Source organism: Haliotis rufescens, unplaced genomic scaffold (assembly GCF_023055435.1).
Source record: "Haliotis rufescens isolate VD_foot unplaced genomic scaffold, xgHalRufe1.0.p SCAF_3, whole genome shotgun sequence".
Classification (NCBI taxonomy): Eukaryota; Metazoa; Mollusca; class Gastropoda; order Lepetellida; family Haliotidae; genus Haliotis; species Haliotis rufescens.
The window spans coordinates 56,516,991-56,538,216 of record NW_025964001.1 but is presented as its reverse complement, the minus strand read 5'-3'; the positions used below and the strand labels follow the sequence as shown (position 1 = coordinate 56,538,216).

At 39.8% G+C, this 21,226-nt stretch overlaps 1 protein-coding gene across 1 annotated transcript; it reads left to right on the top strand.

Moving 5' to 3' along the window:
• Positions 1-15,082: 15,082 nt before the first annotated feature.
• Positions 15,083-19,589, top strand: LOC124148719 (BPTI/Kunitz domain-containing protein 2-like). The gene is made up of 5 exons (XM_046519976.2): positions 15,083-15,169; positions 15,635-15,709; positions 16,735-16,874; positions 17,679-17,805; positions 18,716-19,589. Exons 2-5 carry the CDS (start codon positions 15,643-15,645, stop codon positions 18,898-18,900), a joined length of 519 nt encoding a protein of 172 aa, XP_046375932.2. The 5' UTR covers positions 15,083-15,169; positions 15,635-15,642; the 3' UTR covers positions 18,901-19,589.
• The last annotated feature ends 1,637 nt before the right edge of the window (positions 19,590-21,226 follow it).

Below are 21,226 nucleotides of genomic sequence, written 5' to 3'. Positions count from 1 at the left end.
ATGGATCCTCTACAGTTATCAAAGTAAGAGGTTAGTGGATAAATTATTTTTTAAAAGGTTCGACGATAAACCATGAACAGGTTTATGTGCTTTAAAGTTTGTTCTCCCTAGAAACTACTAAGTATTTATAAATATACAATAATTACTTAATCTCAATACAGAAGGTACTTAGTGCCACAGTTACTAATATCACTTATCATGGCACCTTATAAATTATCCAGGGTTGATTATGTGAATAAGGGACTGGCAATTTGATATTCAGATTCGGGATGAGCGAGTGAGTTGGGTTTAACGCCGCTTTTAACAGTATTCCAGTTATATCACGGCGTATCAGCTTAATGTGGGAGGAAAGCCCGAAGTAATGCAGGTCTCAGACGTTTTACCACTTCGGTGAAACCCACGAGCATGGGTATGGTGCCGACAAACCTAGAAACATAATTTGGGCGAACCGGGATTCGAACCCACAATCATAGGTTTCTGGCGTGCCCAAGGGACGCAACTCTGCACATCGAATTGCAGCGCCTTAGACGACTGGGCCACCCGTGCCCCCAGATCCGGGATGAGGGGGATCAGGAATTTTGTATTAAGTCCATATGACACGGTATTTTTTCAGCTTCTTCAAAACCAGATACTTCTTTCATTAAAACTATGAGTCAAAATATTTTGTTTCTAACTATTTATTCATTTCAATAAAATCCCAGGCCCCTCACACCCCATAACCAAAAATCAAAGTCCATTGTATATTGACTCTTTCATTAGCATAGTGATGACACCAAGTGTTCTCGATAGGGTGAGCTCAACATGGCCCATCAGTGACACCCGTGAGTCATTGCTCATATGAAAAAAAAACCCGGGAAAGCATGGTGCAAATCAAATAAGGAATTGCATCAGATATAATTTTCGTCAATGATGCGTCACGATTTGGAAATGTCCTCCACATGTCTACCATAACACTTTCTGAAAGCCTTCTAAGGCCTCGACTATTGTACCCTGATCATAAACAGTCGTATCCTCAATTGTACCTTATATTAAAAGTTGTGAAGTGTTGACACCAGAGCCTGGAGCTGCGGGAATACTGCTCCACGTAAATAATAAAAGGGAAAGTTGACTATTGAAAAGCCATGATTTCTCTTATACCGTCTTGTTGATATTTTTTTTTGTCATTCTGAGTCTTTCTGATGAGGCAGTTCCACTGGTTTCTTTAATTTTAGCTCAGGTGAGTATTTCAGTGGAAGGGAGTTGCCTGTTTGACCATTATTGAACGATATCAGATCGACATACCTGAATTTAAACATTTTGGTCAAATTGTTGAAACTTACCAATCCGAAAGGACATCCAGACTGGTATGGATAAAGAAACAGATCGGCATGGAGGTGGGCAGAGTTGGTGCCCATTGGCTGCCTACTGCTTGCCTAATTGTCTTACCCCCAAATTTCTACTGTTTTCTCAGTAAGCTTCGCAATGTTTGAGGTGAGGTGAGGTGAAATGGGGTTTAACGTCGCGTCAGAGATTATTGCGCTAACAACGTGCGTGCACGTGTGTGTGTGTGTGTGTGTGTGTGTGTGTGTGTGCGCGCTTGTACTAGTCCGGACTGATGTCCACTGAGATACCATGCCGCAGTTTAACATGAATACCCCACACAGACACAGTATACCGACTCAGAGCCGACCAGCTCTTGTTTTAGCCCCTTAATGTCTAGCCCCAGACAGGGAAACAACAAGTACCATCTTTTAACGCGCAATGTTTGAACGCATAAGCAACGACGTCATGGTACGCCATCAGCCAAGTCCCAGAGTCTGACTACCTGGAACCCAGTAGAGTGGACCTTAAATATATTATACTGTGGTCCTATTCTGAGGCACTCGTGAAGAGCAACCTCCCCTTGGTGAGTGCTGGGTAACGCTAATAGCTCTTCCCCTGTGTGGACCCGGGGCAGAATGTGTCCACAGCACCCCATTGCTTGTCGTAAGAGGCGACAAAATTGGGCAACCCGTTTTCCGTGGGTTGCGCCCCTGGGTCGGCGGGGGAAGGTAGTCTGGTGGTTGAGGCCATTGGTTCCAGGAACAGCGTTCCTTTGCCCAACACACCACTTCGACCCTAACTTCACCTAGACGGGTGGTAGAATGGGCCCGGTTCTATCAATCGGCTGGTCACGCCAAGCCCTGTGCATTAACATTGTATTGCACAAAGTTGGAAAAAGTTTAAAATATGTAAACATTTGCTATGAATCTGTTTTTATCTTTGACCAATTCATTGAATTTGAAATGTTTCATTTACAATGTAAAGACTATTTGCTTTGCACAAAGATGTTATATTCAATTGTATATTTTTGGGTCTTGGTCACTCAGTTCACTGAATTAAAATACCTGTTGAAATAAAATGATTAAAATTCATTGCCTAGAGTCAAATATGCCCAGAAGAGGTGGCTCTCAGGCCAATCGGATGGAATAATTAATTTTCAATTAATTCTTCTGCTTGAGTATACCACCTCAGTATCCTTGGTGCTGCCAGTTGGAGGTCCGCTGGTGTTAAGCATTGTCTTTATGACACTCTGTGGTGGGTGGGGAGCTGGGGTGGCGGACCATATAAACAATCAACATGGCACAAAAAACAAAAAAACAAACGTGCACTAGATGATTCCTCAGATGAGGAAAATGCTTTTTCGAAGAATTCTTCGAACAGCTGGTCTTGATTTTTAGTGGTTACTGCTGCTGATGGTACGCCATTGAAGCTTAACCCAAATGCCATTTCTAAGGCGATTTATGGCATTGCAGGCGATGTTCAGGATGTGAAAATAATTCGTTCAGGATTTTTTACTGATTGACTGTAAAAGTGCAAAACAGTCTACTTTATTGCAAGCTGTCAAACATTTGGTTTCTGTTCCTGTGGTAATTTCCCCACACAAGACTCTCAATTACAGTAAAGGCATTGTCAGAGACAGGGAACGTTGTCTCTGTGATATGACATAGACTGAAATTGCAGATGAGTTACATGATCAAGGAGTTACAAACGTCAAACGTTTCACGTACAAAAGAGATAATCAGATCTTCAAATCAAACACCTATCTCATGACGTTGTCAAAACCAGCTCCTCCTAAAAATATCAAAGCAGGATATTTTAACATTGAAGTGGATCAATACATTCCCAACCCACTTCGATGTTACAAATGTCAGCAGTTTGGGCATGGTGCACAATCATGCAAGAATCGCAAACTATGCCATCAATGTGGAGAACATGACCACGACACAGATGACAAATGTACCAAAAGCCCTCACTGTGTAAACTGTTCTGGCGATCATGTAGCCTCTTCAAAGTCATGTCCCAAGTTCAAACTTCAGCTTCAGATTGTTAAGCTAAAACATGAGAGAAACATTACCTTCCCTGAAGCAAAACGTTTGGTTCTGCTATCTGTCTCGGCGACCATAGCTGTGTCCTACTCGGCAGCTGTGACTCGCACACCTTCTAGATCTGTCACGTCTGTCCATTGCCAGACAGATATGACTTGGATTTCAACGGAAAGGTATTCCCTATTACGGTCAAGTACTTCTTCCCAAACAAATGATGCACCACAATCAGCGCCTGTGTCAACACCATCAATGGCAACTGCAACAACTCCAACACCTTCCCCTATTGTCAAAAATGCCAGCAAAAAAAATTGATGACTAAAAAAATTCAGATCGTGTGTCAAAGGGTCAAGGCGACCCCATACAGATTTATAATCGTTTTGAAACCTTGGAGGACATGGATGTCTCTCCTCACCATCCCGGGCGCAACAGAAGTAAGTCTCCGCGAAATGGGAGACGTAGATCTCCTGTACATCCACCAGTAACTTAAATATTATGAATCCACTGATTCAGTGGAATTGAGGTCTCAGGACCAATTTTAATGAACTACATTTACTAATCCAAGATTTTGGGCCGTCAGCAATCTGTCTCCAGGAGACGATGTATCTCGAAGAGACTGATAACTTTGATTTGCGTCGGTATAGTTCCTATCATTCATTTTCTCCTCCAGGTGTTAAAGCTACTGGAGGAGTGAGTGAGTGAGTTGGGTTTAACGCCGCTTTTTTAACAGTATTCCAGTTATATCGCGGCGTGTCAGCTTAATGTGGGAGGAAAGCTCCAAGTGATGCAGGTCTCAGACGTTTACCACTTCGGTGAAAGCCACGAGCACGGGTATGGTGCTGACAAACCTAGAAACATAATCGGGGCGAACCGGGGCTACTGGAGGATCTTCTGTTTGGGTGAAACAGGGTGTGATCCACAGCCCTGTTTCACTTCATACCAATCTTCAAGCTGTCGCAGTACGACTGACTTTGCACATAACATTTACTCTGTGTTCTCTATATCTTTCTCCTTCTTCTGTGCTTCAGAGATCAGATCTTAAATCTCTGTATGACCAGCTTCCTAAGCCCTGCGTGATCATGGGCGATTTGAACGGCCATAACCCCTTATAGGGAAGTGTTGATGTTAATACTAAAGGAAAAGTCCTTGAAGATTTAATTTCCGATAACAACTTGTGCATTTTCAATGATGGATCAAGTACATATTTACATCCTGCTACTGGAACCTATCTACATCTGTGATAGTCTAGTGCTATTACTGTCCTTTGTCGACAGATTTTAATGTCTATAGGTATTAATATATAACTTGATTTAGTAACTTTATGGCTGAAATATTGCCGATATGACTTTAAATCGTAACTCACTCACTCACTCTGACCATGAAAAACAACGTATAAATTGTCATTCCACGTAAACATCTACATGCAAAAGGGCTAAGCGAAAATTACTTTCATACCTTTGCATAGTAAATCATGTCAGGATAAATGTCCATCTTCGAGCAATCCCCTTGATCAAAGTCAGTGTTGAGATGGCACCTCCTGGAGAGGGAACCGTAATGAAAGGACTTGCAGGAATCACTCTCAGAACATTTTCGTCCGCAGTCCAGCTTCGTCACATCACGAATTATCAAGGATATGTACACGCTCTTCATGATCTGTCCAGGACATGAGGACAGAACTCGGTAATTGTCGGTGTGTATCATGCACACTGGTGTCAGAAGAAGAGCCAAGATATGACACGTAATATACATCGCTTGTAGAGTATCTATGTTTCACTCCTTGCACTGAAACGCCTATCAACCGGCGAGGTCCGCAGTTCACGTTGTGTTGTGCACGGGCGATTCAGTCTAACTCAATATTTGGGTTCTTTTTCACCAAACACGTTAACTGTTGTGAAGACATCTGGCCTAAGGCTTCGTTGGTGTTGTGTCTTCTGTTTTTCTTTAATTCCAGACAGTTAACATCTTGTATAGTTTCATCTTCTACAAGGACAAGCCCCCAATCCCCCCACCACCCCACCCCCACCCCCACCCCCCACCCCAGCTTCGCTATCAATTGCGTCTCCGGATGAAATTGCACTGTAGTAGATGACGAACTCTTATGAATAACTACTTTGATGTTAGGTAAAAGTATTTGTCGCCTTGGGAGAACAGGATATTTCATTTGTCAGACCCAACCGCGAGAAATATTTGTATTTATATATACGTGTAGGGATGTTGATGCTTATTTATCTGTCACTGGTAATATATTGATATTTTACTACTCAGGAAATCGAAAAACTCATTGATCGGTAATCAGCAGGAAGCAAGGTATCGATCCGATTTGTAAGCTCACATGGCCCGAAGGACCGAGTCAGCTTATGGTATTGTTCATTTTCCATCGCACGAACGAACCGGCGACTTTGTTCGCCTGACATGATATGGCAGGAATATGATAATAAAAAACATACTTAAACGCAACAAAAACAAAACGGTTGTTGAGAAATATCCGAAAATATCACATTTTACGTGCTGTAAAACATATTTTTCAATCGTCCTCATCGATCAATTGGATGATAGATTGTTTTTAAATTGTGTTGTTTTAATGAAACGAAAGTGTTGTACATGCATGGAAAACATGTGACAAGATTCGACTTCTGCTATAACGGTTACAGTTACAAACAGTTCCAGCACTGTAAATAACCAGCAATTCCTGAATAAACAGTAAATATTTAATCTAAACGAACGCCCAAATTAGATTAAGACAGATAAATATGTTCTCGCAATCAAACCCCGTGACAGTTAAAACAACCTGCTCGTTTCAACGATATTATTATTGAGTGTTAAAAATGTGACAAAACTTTTAAAGGCAAATATATTAACTTGTTTTTCTCAGGATATGAAATTGCGAATTCAGACAGAGACAATATGTCTGATCTGTGCGGCGTGTGTTTTGTGGTATTCAATAATATTCATTTCGTAAAGAGGCGAATAACGGGATCGGGTGGTCAGGTTCACTGACTTGGTTGATGCATGTCATGGTGTCGCAATTGTGTGGATCGATGCTCATGATGTCAATCACTGTATTGTCTGACCCTGAAACGATTATTTGCAGACCGCTGGACTATTGTTGAGTGTGGCGTTAACAACAAACAAACAAACAAACAAACAAAAGAAAAAAGAAAACCACAATTGTCGACTGACAAATCTTCAGCTATGACGTCGTTTCTAGTCTGACGTCATACCGAACTTACGTCATAATAAGATTCGAATGATCTCAACAATGCCGTCCGGATGCCGTAAATATAGAATACTAAACCAGCTCCCGTGTAATATAATTTTATGAAACGAGTGATGAGTTCTGATATCTTACGCGCTTTGGCTGGTCAGATACCACAACTATTCACGAGTTTCATAAAATTGGTTTACACGGGAGCGAGTTTAGTATTTTATTTATTGCTTGCCATTTATATTGTTTTCAGAATTTTACTGTTGAGTGTGAATAGGCTGACACCTACACCATCCACGACATAATCCAATTTAGTTTAACAGAATAATACTTTAAACACGTCAAAAGTTGAAACGTATGAATTTAATAACATACAACGGTGATTCAGGCGTCCTTTCCACAAAATTCTCGTTCTTCCCCGCCCTGAAGGCGTAGAAGTATACGGGAAACGTTAATTTTGTAGCATGTATGTCAACATGTTGGTGTGTTTATTTGAAATTTCAAGCCACGCATTTACGGAAACAAAACATACGAATCATTCGCGTGGAATGTTGATGCTATTCTTTTCCAGCAATAAGAGATACTTCAAAATCGTCTTTATGTAGTTAATTGATGCATCTGACCGTTTCTGGTCATTAGCTGACATTATTAAACCATTCATGTGTAATCCGATGTCCCTTTTTCCTCAAGGACTAATTTTCTGATTTTCACGGTGTATACAAAAGAAGAACTGTACTCCGGAGACCGTAAATAACAGCATAATATAAAACCTGTTCTGAATATGCTTATTCATGAACAACGACAACATCTCAATTTAAATGTAATATGGCTGAATTCCACATTCTACATACCACACTTGTTATTGTTTGGATGCTCAAGTTCACTGGAAATATTTGGAATAGTTATATTCCGTATTTTGAATTAACCCAGTTTTTTTTAATCAGTGCACCGCATACAGCCACATGTGAAACGTTTGGTAGCAAAGTCAAAGCAAAATCGGAGTAGTGTGTCGGCGAATTTGCATCAAGGCTGTAGTATTTTTCAACTGTTTAATGGAATTCAATGTACAGCCGTAGCTCTGGTCCCTCATATATTTTGTGTTCCATGGCTCAAATCTATTTGCGTCTGTACCGTGTTCCACTGACCTCGATAATCTGTTGGCTGAAGGCATAGCTCTCTACAGTCACATAATTAACATCGAAGGCTATGAGGGGTATTTAGGTCATAATCAGCTCCCAGCAGCCACTGCCTCAAGCGATATTGTCTACATAACAGATCAGTTTTATGGCTCCGTCACAGGTGCTCCAAAGCAGGGAAAACAAATTTCATAGAATCATTTCAACAAGCAATATTGATATCCCAGTCACTTTTGGTAACTTTTAATGATGTCTCCATTGCAATGTTTACGTATTTTGATTCGTATGCATTTTTTTACTCTCATCAGCGGAATGGTTTGGGTCAGATTGATCCGAATGGACAAGCAGTTTTACTTCTGTTTAGTAGTATGGATGACTTGTTATGTTACATCTTAACAGTATATCAGGCGACTTTGCTTGTCGTAAGAGGCGACTAACAGGCGACTCACGGGATCGGGTGGTCAGGCTTTGGTTGATGCATGGCATCGATCCCAATTGCGCGGATCGATGGTCATGATATTAATCACTGGATTGTCTGGTCCAGACTCGATTATTTACAGACCGCCGTCATATAGCTGGAATATTGCTGAGTGCGGCGTAAAACAACCAACCAATCAACCAAAACCAATTGCGTAGTTCAATGGTCTTGGTGTCAATAACTGGATTATCTGGTCCAGACTCGATTATGTACAGTCCACCGTCAAATAGCGGGAGTACTGCTGAGTGCGGCGTTAAACAAGAAACTATTTTTAGATAGACCTACCCTGTGCTAATATATCAACTGAATTGCCCAATACTCAAAATAAATTTTTTTAAAAATCCACAACAGCGTTGTGTTATTATATATTATAATATAACTATGCTCCTTCATGCCTTTCAGTAACATCATAATTATGCGTTTGTGAGGCATCACATATGGCGGGGAACTATGATGCTCTGCATCAATGTTTTCTTGTCGCAGCTCACATACTTTAACCCCCTGGATGCCAGAGGGACATATATGTCCTTCCTCTACAACCATCACTTTGAAGTCGAATAAAATTCAACATACATCATGCACACTAATACACATCACAGTTTTGAATAAGGTGGGAGATTCCCTGTTCTGTGATATTATTCATTGGCTTTTTAGGCCAAGCAAAAGTACAAAAAATGACCTCTGAAAATTAGGTACTTCATAAATGTCGCCATGTTTTACACATTACTAAATCACCACTCGCCGCGTTATTTACAGCATGTTCTGGAATCTAAATTTCGGATATTTACTCCGAGAAATGAATTTCAAAAATAGCATATTAGTGATCACGGGTATCTGTCCTTTATGAAATCACCAATGATCATTCAAAAACGTCTCCGATAACCCTAGAATCGTTTAGAATGTTTTGGAAAATACGCAAACACGAACGTCGAAGTGAACTTTCCGCCATATTGGATGGTGTTTACAAAATCACGTTTCAGGTATACCGGTTATGAGGCGCCTGTAACATCCCGTATATTCCAAACTTTGCTGCGATACACACATCCTTGAATTCCTCATACATTTTAGAATCGAATGAACAATGGTCTTTGTCACCAATACGAAGTGGCTGGATGAAATCAAGCAATATAAGTCAGGTGTGAAAACGAACGCTGTGCTCGAAACACTGCACTTGTTTGAAGTGTAAACAAAGTAAAATACAGATTTTACACACTGTAGCATTTTCTCCTATTTTGAGCTATCCATTCGTCTATTCGTTCAAAATATTGGCTCAACATTTGCAGAATAGTCATGGGAAGAGAATCGTAGGAAGAAATAGGGAATTTAAAATAGATACATTGACAACTTCTGTTGAAAATATCAAATCATTGCAAAGTATCCGTCCTGTGTGACGCCATGACTGACGCAAAATCACGCACAACGACAACGGGATTTATCGGAATTTCTGACTATTTCGGTTTGTTTCAATGAAAATTATGGCAACAAATAACAGTACATGGATTGTCAGAATGTTTCTGATTACTTACATGTCACATTTATGTAAATACGATCCCTGAATCTACGAAAGTCCCCTCGTAAAATCCCGCGTACTGTTGACAGTGAACACGCCATTTTGTAAAAGTGGGTCACAGGTAGTGATGTCATACGTCAACATTGTTGTACATATTTGGTAATTTCTTTGAGGTGAAGGTCTTTGAATGAGAGTGCACACGATCATTGTACCATGATGCTGTTTACAGTTTCAGTTATGATGCAGATTTTGCATATCTTTTATACATTTTTTCACACAATTAGATTCTAATTTCACTTTGGACATTTGTCAATGTTCAAAATGATATCATACGTAAATATCGTCCACAACATGTATGAAGGAACCTTGATAATCTCCTGTTTGTTTGAACATTGTTTACATAACAATTGATAGGTTTTTAGTGTCGCATATGATATTTCTTTCCTTTGGACAAGTGTTACAAGAAGTGTAAATGTAACTGCAGCATGTACGCATTTCTTGGGATGTGCAATAGTCATTATTATAAGTTCATATTAGCAATGTCCATGAATATCCGTTTCATTTTATTTCATAACTAAAACTGAATATATTACTTTTACAAAATAAATTCGGTAAAATATATGCACACATTTCTGAAAGAACTGTCTTGGTCTTGGAACTGTTTTTGATGTCGTTTGATACACAGAACAGTGATTTCTAACGATTCGCCAGGTGCGCGTTAGTCACACACATTTTACGAATTATTCCTCTCGTTTTGCATTATATAATCAATGGGTTCATTCTTTTTTCAATATTGTGATCACGGGATATTAAACTGTTTACTTAATTTCTCCAGAAATTTTAAAATGTATAAAATAAAATCCATGCCAGGTACCCCGTTGGTTCAACCTTATACGATTATCCTGATATAATTCTATACCAATATGATAGTGCTTTCTTCGCATCTTTTATTGTTTCATTCTGAGACGAGATGAAGAGAAATACTAACATGATAATGAACAAATATATGTCCAATACTGAATATAATTTTGGTTGTTTTGAAATATTCTTTTGTGAATTTCATAACGTAAATTGATGCCAAACAGGTGCGTGTCCTGTCCAATTAAGATACACGATAAACTATCTAATTGTTTACATATTCAAGACATTATTTACTTGGTGAAAGCAGTAATTTTATGTTGTGTCGAAAAAGCGTCAAATTCCATTGTACACATCGAGATTTTCCAAACCATGAACGAAAATTATGGGAGATATATATAAATCAAAATACCAGTGTCGTCTTTCTCCGACGTTATCAAAGACATAAAACCGGCCATGACGTCAAAAGGAATGGTGTTATTTTGGGGTATTTCACTACATTTGATGATAAAGCTAGTGCTCCATTAATAATGGTGCACCATAAGTCAAATTACACTTACACACTCAGGAGAATGTTGGAATATAAGGACTAAGTTATAGGTTAGATAGGGCCATCCATTTCTCTATTACCTCTTTTTTATGAAGTACGATTTCATCATTTCTTGTGGGTTTTATTTACAAGAAAACGTATACAGTTTCAATATCGATATTTGTCTTGGAATAGTTTGGTTCCTCGTTAACGAAACACAACGAAAATACATTGTCCTTACCCACAGCTAATTCTCACAAATTGACCTGAGTTACAATAACCTAGTGCTAAGCATAGCGGAGTTATGCCCCCTTTTCTTTGTACGCGTGTAACCTCTCGGTCGCCTTTTGACGTCATAGAGAAAAATCAGTTTTCGTCATTTACGGCATGCTATTTTTGGCATTGAATGTATGTCGTTACACATACGCATATAACTCCATTTGATATATAGTTATGTCGTTCAGATATTAGGCAGTATTTTGTTCGCTGACAGTTTCCGTAAAGCTTCGAAATAACAAAAATCGTCGCACAGTACTTTTATCGATGTACGATAAAAAGCGAAGAAATTTACTGTTTTTCAACGCAGAATAAATTCTCGGACAACACTTAGAAGCGTATTTCTTTAAAACCGGTTTAATATTTGCAGTTAACTTAACACCATCAATTAGGATATTTAATATTCTCCACCTCTGCGTAAGTTTATAGAGAGAGGTATATCCAGTGCCGCGTGAGCGCAATTCTCGCACAACCTTCACTTTTCCGATCTAAGGAAAATGTGCGTCAGAAAAAAAACTCGGCATCCAGAGGGTTAACATAGACTAACGACTGTCGTTGCTCTACAGTACGATCGCCTTGTGGAACGTGGCCTTGCACCTCAAAGATTACAATCACGTCACAATACCTGATGACGTAATTTGTGGAATTTTGTTGCAAGATCCATCGGCGAAACAATGCCATGTGACGTCAGCCTACCAACAAGGTTTCTGGGGTCATCGAGTGTGCATAAGCTCCTCTCAGTGATCTATCATCTCCCTACGCAATGTTGTTGAATAAGCCAAGGGATGTTAAGAGCTTTCAATATTTGTTCGTGAAACTTGTTCCGAGAGTATATAAGCACGCGTTTGGGTATTACACAATGTGTAATACAGCTGTGTGTTTATTAAACGGGTGATCTCTTCACGGACAAGTTTTGGTTTTTGGTTTTGGGTTTAACGCCGCACTCAGCAATATTCCAACTATATGACGACGGTCTGTAAATAATCAAATCTGGACCAGACAATCCAGTGATTGATATCATGAGCATCGATGACATGCATCAACCAAGTCAGCGAGCCTGACCACCCGATCCCGTTAGTCGCTTTTTACGACAAGCATAGTCACCTTTTACGGCAAGCATGGGTTTGCTGAAGACCTATTCTACCCCGGAATCTTCACGGGTCTCACGGGCAAGTAATAAAGAAAACGCTGGTGTGTGTGAAGTGATATTTGCACAAGTGCACATACGCCTTTTATGAACTCGGTTATTTCTGAACCTATGGGAAACAAGAGGATCGACACGACGCGAAGACGTTTTGTTTCATACCTACCTATTGATGCAAGAACATGTACTGTCATAAAGCGCTTATATCTAACCCCAAACAAAACAAATTATAGTTCGCATGGGGTACCTTCACAATCAGGAATGAGAACATGACATATCTGAGTTGAAATATTAAGGTAATATAAAAAAATAAAATAAAAATGTCATGAAAACAGAACTGGTAATATGTTTTCACAACAATGCCTTCCCATTGTTTTCAAGGAACAAGAGTGAGTGAGTGAGTGAGTAGGGTTTAACGCCGCTTTTAACAGTATTCCAGTTAAATCGCGGCGTGTCAGCTTAATGTGGGAGGAAAGCCCAAAGTGATGCAGGTCTCAGACGTTTACCACTTTGGTGAAACCCACGGGCACGGGTATGGTGCTGACAAACTTAGATTCGAACCCACAATCATAGGTTTCTGACGTGCCCAAGCGACGCAACTCTGCACAGCGAATCGCAGCGCCTTAGACGACTGGGCCACCCGTGCCCCCTCAAGGAACAAGAGGTATTAAGTTGACACACAGGAATGACATAAGAATTATTTTGTTTGCAACATATGTTGCATCGTCTAGAATTGAACGAACAATTACAGCAGGGACACACGGCTGGATGTAATGGCATAACAAATGTTTTGTATATCTACAGTTATCAATAGTTTTGCATCATTAATCTTAAGTAATACTTACATTGTTGTAATATTATGTTATAGTGAACAAGACCAGCGAAGACATGCAGATGGTGTTAAAATTGATCGTAAACCATACTTCTCTATGAGAGTTACCTCCCTTATGCTTTGCGTACAGTATGTTTACTCCTGTAGCCTGACACGTCAATTATTCACGCTGTTAACAAGTGCTCATATTCGCTACACCGGGTCAGCGTTTCCGCCGGCCCCGGTGGCATCGTTTTCCTCCCTTTAATCATTGAACCCGACGAACACAAACGTGTTAAGTGTAATAATTTACAGTTAAGAATATTCTAAAAAATATTTTCATAAATATTTATGTATTTCGTATGTATACATATCATTATACATGCGCGAGACAAAGATAGAGTTTTCTTTAACTTTTACTTAATCTATGTATAACTATATGATTTTAAAATTTGGACCTGGATTGTTTTATTAAAAAACTGTGATATACCTTATTGTTTTACGCCTCTGTCGACAGATTTTTGAAACCTACTACCTAGATTCCATCGTTGTATGGATGAAATATTGTCGATACGATGAAAAATTTAACTCACTCACTCACTCACTTTATCTATTACTCATCCCCGTGTAACTTTTAGGCTAAAAACAAATAAAGCACGTGCAAAAAACACCGTTACATCATCCATAACTGTTAACGGGAGATATCGCTACAACAAAATACATAACAATGCTTTGTAGACAGACCACTGTGACGTCACTATGAGGTCGCGATAAATGATATCTCTTATCTCAGGCATTAAAGTTAGTTTTAAATACATGGGCCCGTTCGTCAAAGCGAACATGGCCCAAAGACGATCATAGGTTTACGATAGTCGTCTCGCTAATATTGCTTTGTGAAACGGGCCCCTGTACTTTTTACACTCAAGACACTAGTTTTTATTGTTTAGATACTGAAACAGTTAGAAATGATTCAGGCTGTTCGAATAGGGCTATTAAAGCTATTTTAACTCTTATCGATTCTTATCAAATGACACACAGGTGAGATCTCTCGATATAACCGACATACGGTTTGAAGCGGCGTTAAACCCATGCAACTCGCTCACCATTCGAGATTTAATAATGTTTGTTTATTTCTTGTTTAACGCCGCACTCAGCAATATACCAACTATGTAACGGCGGTTTGTGAATAATGGAGTCTGGACCAGACAATCCAGTAATTGACATCATGAGCATCGATCCACCCAATTGGGATACGACGAAATGCATCAACCAAGTCAGCGAGCCTGACCACCCGATCCCGTAAGTCGCCTCTTACGACAAGCATAGTTGCCTTTTACGACAAGCATGGGTTGCTGAAGACCTATTCTACCCATGATCTTCACGGAGAGATATGGTAATTTATGATCTAAGACCAACAGATTGATATCGTCATATGTAGTCTTTCATGTAGTAATGTTATTACCTGAGACTATACCTATAGCGATAATAATGCTGACGGAATTTGAGGGAAACATGCGACAATGGAGGCGGAAGAGTGTCAGTGTCAAGGTGTACTGATGCAGATAAAAATGATTGATGCCCAGTTAAATTCCAGTGAATAACAACAGTGGGACGGTATGGTGTTTACATCGAGTAACTGACGCATACAAGGAGACAACTCATTTGAAGAATTGACATGTCGGACACGGATGGCTGACGTCATTCCTCTTCAACCAATCAGAATTCAGAAAATGAACGTGTTTACTGGGGCTTGACACTCGCTTCAGTTCCCCAAGTTTATAGCTTGCTGGTGTATATATAGAGGCTGTATAGCGACTTGATTCTCATATCAACTCCCATCTGCTGAAGCAAGGACAATATCGACATCACTACAACCAGGTATGATTTTTACAATATTTCACTTATTAATATAAAAGTATACATTCATTATGAATTATGTTTTGTACGTAATGATAAATCTTATTTTAGTTTCGTTTGCTACACAAGACTATAAACAATATTTTAGGAAATACATCAACTCTGGCAATGTTTTTCTGACATCAAAATTTATAGAATGGACATTTTTTCGATCTAATCGATATTTTTTAAAATAAATATATTTGACCGATTTTCATACGAGAGAACATTTTGGCTTCTAAGGGTGAAAAAGTAAGTGCAAATACCTTTTTGACCCGAGGGTGACAGCTTTGTTGACAAGTGTTTCTCTAACATGCTAAGCCACAATTACCACGCTGCCTGAGACACGTTTACCGTTATGATTGACATGTGACACATCGTCTGAGGCGTTCTGTCAGATATAACAACAGGCCAGGTCATGAACTATCCCAATATTTGTTGTTGCAGAAAACAACATGGACATCAACATTCTTCTGTGTGCCGTCGCTGTCTTCGCCGCAGTTGAAGCTAGTTCCTCTATAGGTGTGTACATTAATTATCCTAATTACCTTTATTTAAATTTCCAAGCCGTAACATTTCGGTGGGCCTAAAGACGTTTTAAACTGAGTTTATGATAAAATCTTTGGCTTAAATAAGAATCACGATTTAGCGCTAATGCCAGATGGATATTAAGATGCCGAGCAAAAGAGTATATCTAAGATAAAAAACCCAGATGGCCCCGATTCAATACGGGTGTAATACGACGGGGAAAAAACTATTGATAAAGTAGTAATATATTAAAGACTGAATTTGCTTTCGCATACTGACGTCTTTAGCCTAACTATTGCAAACCCTTTGGTTAATTGTATGGAGATATATTTTTCTCATGGAGCAATTATGGCTCATGTACATATATTTGTTTGTTTAACGCCACACTCAGCAATATTCCAGCTATATGACGGCGGTCTGTACATAATCGTGACAGTCCAGTGATTGATATCATGAGCTTCGATTCGCACAATTGGGATACGATGACATGCATCAACCAAGTCAGCGAGCCTAACCATGCACCCGATCCCGTTAGTCGCCTCATACGACAAGCATAGTCGCCTTTTACGGCAAGCATGGGTTGCTGAAGACCTATTCTACCCCGGAATCTTCACGGGTTCGTGTACATATGGTTTATATCTGTGAACATGTCCAACAGTTGCAAAGACATCAGTGTCTCGATTTATCCGAAGATCGAGACAAGCGGAGTGACGAAAATAATCTCAGAGCCGATAATGATTATCCGTCAGGGGTATTAAGTACAGTCAACTACGGTTATAACGAACTCAAAGGGACCACTAATTCTAATTCGTTATAACCGTAGTTCGTTATAAGCATATGTATAATATATATACACAAAATGTACAGGACCAAGAAACAGTTCGTTATATCCGGAAGTTCGTTATAAACGTTGTTCACTGTTTAATAATTGTTTAAAATGACATATCGATTTTAGGAATTCGTGGTTTTGCTGTTAGCTGCTATCAGCTGTAACTTAACAGAAATCACTTGTTTTCCAGAACAGGTTCCAAGGTGCTTATTATTCTGCCTCAATGGAATGATCCCCGGGGAATGTAGGTGCAACCGGTGGCCCACCCTCAGTGACGACCTGGACACCCCCGGGGACAGGACACACCCGAAAGTCTCCTCACGCTGCTCGGTGAGGATTTGGCCAATGATTTGTCAATATCATATTTCATATCTGCAAATGCCTATGTATGATTATTCGCGGGTGGTGAAGTTGTCTTCGGCGCCGCAATTCCCTTTGCCGTACCCGGGTTATATATAGTCGTGGGTTCGAATCCCAGATTCGCCCTGATAAGATTCTTGGTTTGTAAGCTGTGCAGAGTTGCGTCCCTTGGGCACGCCAGAAACCTATGATTGTGGGTTCGAATCCCGGTTCGCCCCGATTATGTTTCTAGGTTTGTCAGCACCATACCCGTGCTCGTGGGTTTCACCGAAGTGGTAAACGTCTGAGACCTGCATCACTTGGGGCTTTCCTCCCACATTAAGCTGACACGCCGCGATATAACTGGAATACTGTTAAAAGCGGCGTTAAAACCAACTCACTCACTCACTCACTCACTCTTGGTTTGCAAGCGCTATACCCGCTGTCATTGTTTTTTAAAATTAAAAAAGCATTAAACGTCTGCGGACTTCTCTACAAAACTTTTGCAGATTAGTTGTAATAAAACGTTTATGCAGTCCAAATTGGCGTTAAAACAAACTCACTTACTATTATCCTTAAATATGTTTGTATCATACTATGCAAAAATAAGGTGACATCGACAATATATTGAAACATAATGTATAGTCCTACATCTCAATGGAACCAGTTATACTTGCTTGAGAACAGCGCTGGAAACTCTCAAAACAATTTGAGCAAGTGAGTGTGTCTTTTGTGGTATGCTTATTCATAATAATTATTATAATATATGCATCAAATTTAACATTTTCATTGTAGTTCACACGTTGTGGAGCGAATTCCAGGTGCGTGGAGCGCTATGGTAGAACCGTGTGTGTTCCCGCCTTCCCTACCTTCCCCACATTTGGATTCACCCGACCTACACGTAGACCCGTCCTTGTTGATGGTAAGTATACTGAACGACATTTACAGCCGTGTGTCTCACGTGTGCGAAATCAGCAGTGTTGGAAGCGTTCGTAAAATGTTACTGTAAATGCAATTAAGCATTCAGGACCTCGTTCTACAGTGAGTGAGTGAGTTGGGTTAAACGCCGCTTTTAACAGTATTTCAGTTATATCACGGCGTGTCAGCTTAATGTGGGTGGAAAGCCCGAAGTGATGCCACCCGTGCCCCCTCGTTTTACAGAGCAATCTTAACGCTATTTATGAGGGATAAAGGTTCATAGAATAATATGCCTTTAAAGATAGTCCTCGAGCGATACCCAAAGGTTGGAAGACCTAAAACAAAACGTGACCAAAATATGTGAAATTGAAATTCACTTCCTTCACAGGACGACAATGTTCTAACTACAATTAGGAGTGCTGATACTCTAAATAGCTTCATAATAATAGCCTCGTTTGTGGATTATTCGTCGCTAACCAGGAAGTGTCAATATTTACACGACCCGTGAAGATTCCGGGGTAGAATAGGTTTTCAGCAACCCATGCTTGTCGTAAAAGGCGACTAACGGGATCGGGTGGTCAGGCTCGCTGACTTGGTTGATGCAAGTCATCGATCCCAATTGGATGGATCGATGCTCATGATGTCAATCACTGGATTGTCTGGTCCAGACTCGATTATTTACAGACCGCGGTCATATAGCTGGAATATTGCTGAGTGCGGCGTTAAACAACAAACCAAGCAACCATTATTTACACAGATGAGCACATTGAAATAGCAACGTGTGAATTATCGCCCTTTGAGACAAACAGAAACCGTACGTAGACAAAAGAGAGTCATCACACTTTTCATACGAAACAGTATCACCAAATTGTAGAGCTTCCGCAAATGATGTCTTTGATACCTCTTCATTCCAGACACCTGCAGTCTTCCGATGGTTATCGGACGTTGTCGTGCTGCCTTCCGACGCTACTTCTACAACCCGGCGAGCGGACAGTGTGAGCAGTTTCTGTACGGCGGGTGTGGGGGCAACGCTAACAACTTCAAAACTCTGGGAGAGTGTCGCCGCGTCTGTCAGCGCAGTCAACAACCCATATATTAAGATCAATGCCTCGTTGTCACCTGCAGAGCTCCAGATAACCTTTCGAGCAATTGAGTTTTTACTCTAGGGTTTCTATTTTAATTAGGTTAAAACATTTTTCTTTGGGTAACCAATATTTTTTCACTCATCTATTCTTCACTCTATTGGGTATTTCCCCAAAAGAATGAACATTTTAAGATTTTAAAAACATGAATTTTTTTATGTACATAACATAACTGTTCTAAATATAGGCTTGACTCGGAAAGTAAATTAGCTCGTAATTGTGTTTCGGAAATTAGCTCCTTTGTACGCATGCTCATAAAGCTTCATTAGGTATTTACGCGTGCTGTTTTTATACATTTGAGTTTTTCATTTCATGCATGCGTTTCTGGACGCAAGTTAAATGAAAGTAATTGGGTTTTGAATATTTTTTTTTTTTTGGGGGGGGGGGTTACGCAAATACGCTGCTTATCTGTAGCTCTGCACCTGATTCCAATTGCTTCAGACAGTAACAATGCTCTTAGTCACAAAAATTCAATATTTCAGGCTAGAAGAATATAAAAAACCCTTTCAGGTAGCCATCTTAGCATCTTCCCGAGGCAAGAGCGTTAACTGACTTTACAATTCCAGTTTCCACCCTTGCCGAACTAGGCTGGAATTCCTTGGCTCGATCGTAGCGCCACCAGTGGCTATTATGAGTTATGTCCATTCTATGCCTCTCCCATATGTACCAATCAGATTCCACCTCTCGTATCACATGCATTTGTTTCAAACAAAATGGTGGCGCCCAGTCAAGACGATCTGATCGACCATCAAGATCTATTTTGTGATAAAACAGTTCTTACTTCGCGAAGTACATCAAATCACGTGAGCACCTTGATTAAAAACATGAAAAGATTTGGAAAATATCTGTTGACAACGAGTTGGCGATGCACATGCTTTGCAAATCCTGCAATCGACCGAACTCTGCATGACAGTTTACGAACCGGATTTCGATTTCGGTGCGCGATTTTGATTGGACTATGCATAGACTCGTTAGTCCAGCCAAAATGTAACTCCATAATCCCAGCCTAGTTCGGCAAGGGTGGAAACTGGCACTTTAATAGTCAGTTAACTCTCTTGCCTCGGGAAGATGCCATCTAAGGTGTAGTCTTGCGTAACAATTGTTCACTCAATTCATTGTATATTTCCAGAGATACATTTAATTAAGACGTACCTCTGACGTGTGCAGTAAGGGGATTCCATTATTGACATATTTTGGGCCACGTGTTACCGTAAGTCTTCCACTCGTTTAGTATGACTCGATGAGTATCCTTAATATACATTTATTTGGTTCTCGTGAAATAAAACACCATTTTAAGTTATATATTGGTCATAGTGCAGAACATATTGATGTTAGGCCCAGATGTAAATAAGTTACAATTAAGCAATGATTGTTATACTAAGATTGTTTCATTGCGATAATTAGCAAACTGTAGACATATTGGACATTTCCAAATGCCCATGTGAGAAATCCAATCCCGTCATTTACTGCCATGCCTTTTTCCTCTGTCATTACCTCTCTCTGTGACATTTCAATACAAACACGTAAAAGGCGACTAACGGGATCGGGGGGTCAGGCTCGCTGACTTGGTTTATACATGTCATCGGTCCAAATTGCGTGGATCGATGCTCATGATATTAATCACTGGATTGTCTTGTCCAGACTCGATTTTTTACAGACCGCCGGCATATAGCTGGAATATTGCTGACTGCGGCGTTAAACACCCAACCAACCAAATTCAACACAAACAGTTTACAAAAAGGAAAGGATTACAGGCTTCTAATATGTGCCTGGTTTAAATGGACATTAATAATGGTTCGGGCTTTTATTTGAGGAAATACGGTATGTGCATTTGTGATACGTATGAATGTGTATATTTTTGGAAAATATGGACATAGTGTTGCTTTTTTAACCATTTACAAAATCTGTAATAAATGATTTTATATTGTAGCAAGTGTTGTTCTTGTTTGAAGTTTCTGGACTTCTGGCATGGCCAAATACATGAGTACAGCTAATGTGAGTGAAAAATGCCGAGAAGGGTCTTGTTAAAAGAAAAACTTGGGTCAAAGACTTCCTCTTGTTAAAATATTTGAAAAACTCTTAAGAAAACCGCTACAGTCAGTCTTCTTGATACGTTAGCCATTAAGATAGTGTCCAAAACGTGCAAGTGTTGAAATGATAAAATCTATTTTCATCTATTTATCATCTGAATTTTTTTACAAAGACTTCTAAGAGTTTCCACGATTTCTTAAATTATGCAAATCCTCTGGGAGAAAAATGGCATTGTCCTTTATCAACAAATGT

Coding starts and splice junctions, on each gene's coding strand:
- LOC124148719 (XM_046519976.2), top strand. CDS start 15,643: ATGGACATCAACATTCTTCTGTGTGCCGTCGCTGTCTTCGCCGCAGTT. Junction 15,710..16,734: donor TGAAGCTAGTTCCTCTATAG/GTGTGTACATTA, acceptor CTTGTTTTCCAG/AACAGGTTCCAAGGTGCTTA. Junction 17,806..18,715: donor TAGACCCGTCCTTGTTGATG/GTAAGTATACTG, acceptor TCTTCATTCCAG/ACACCTGCAGTCTTCCGATG.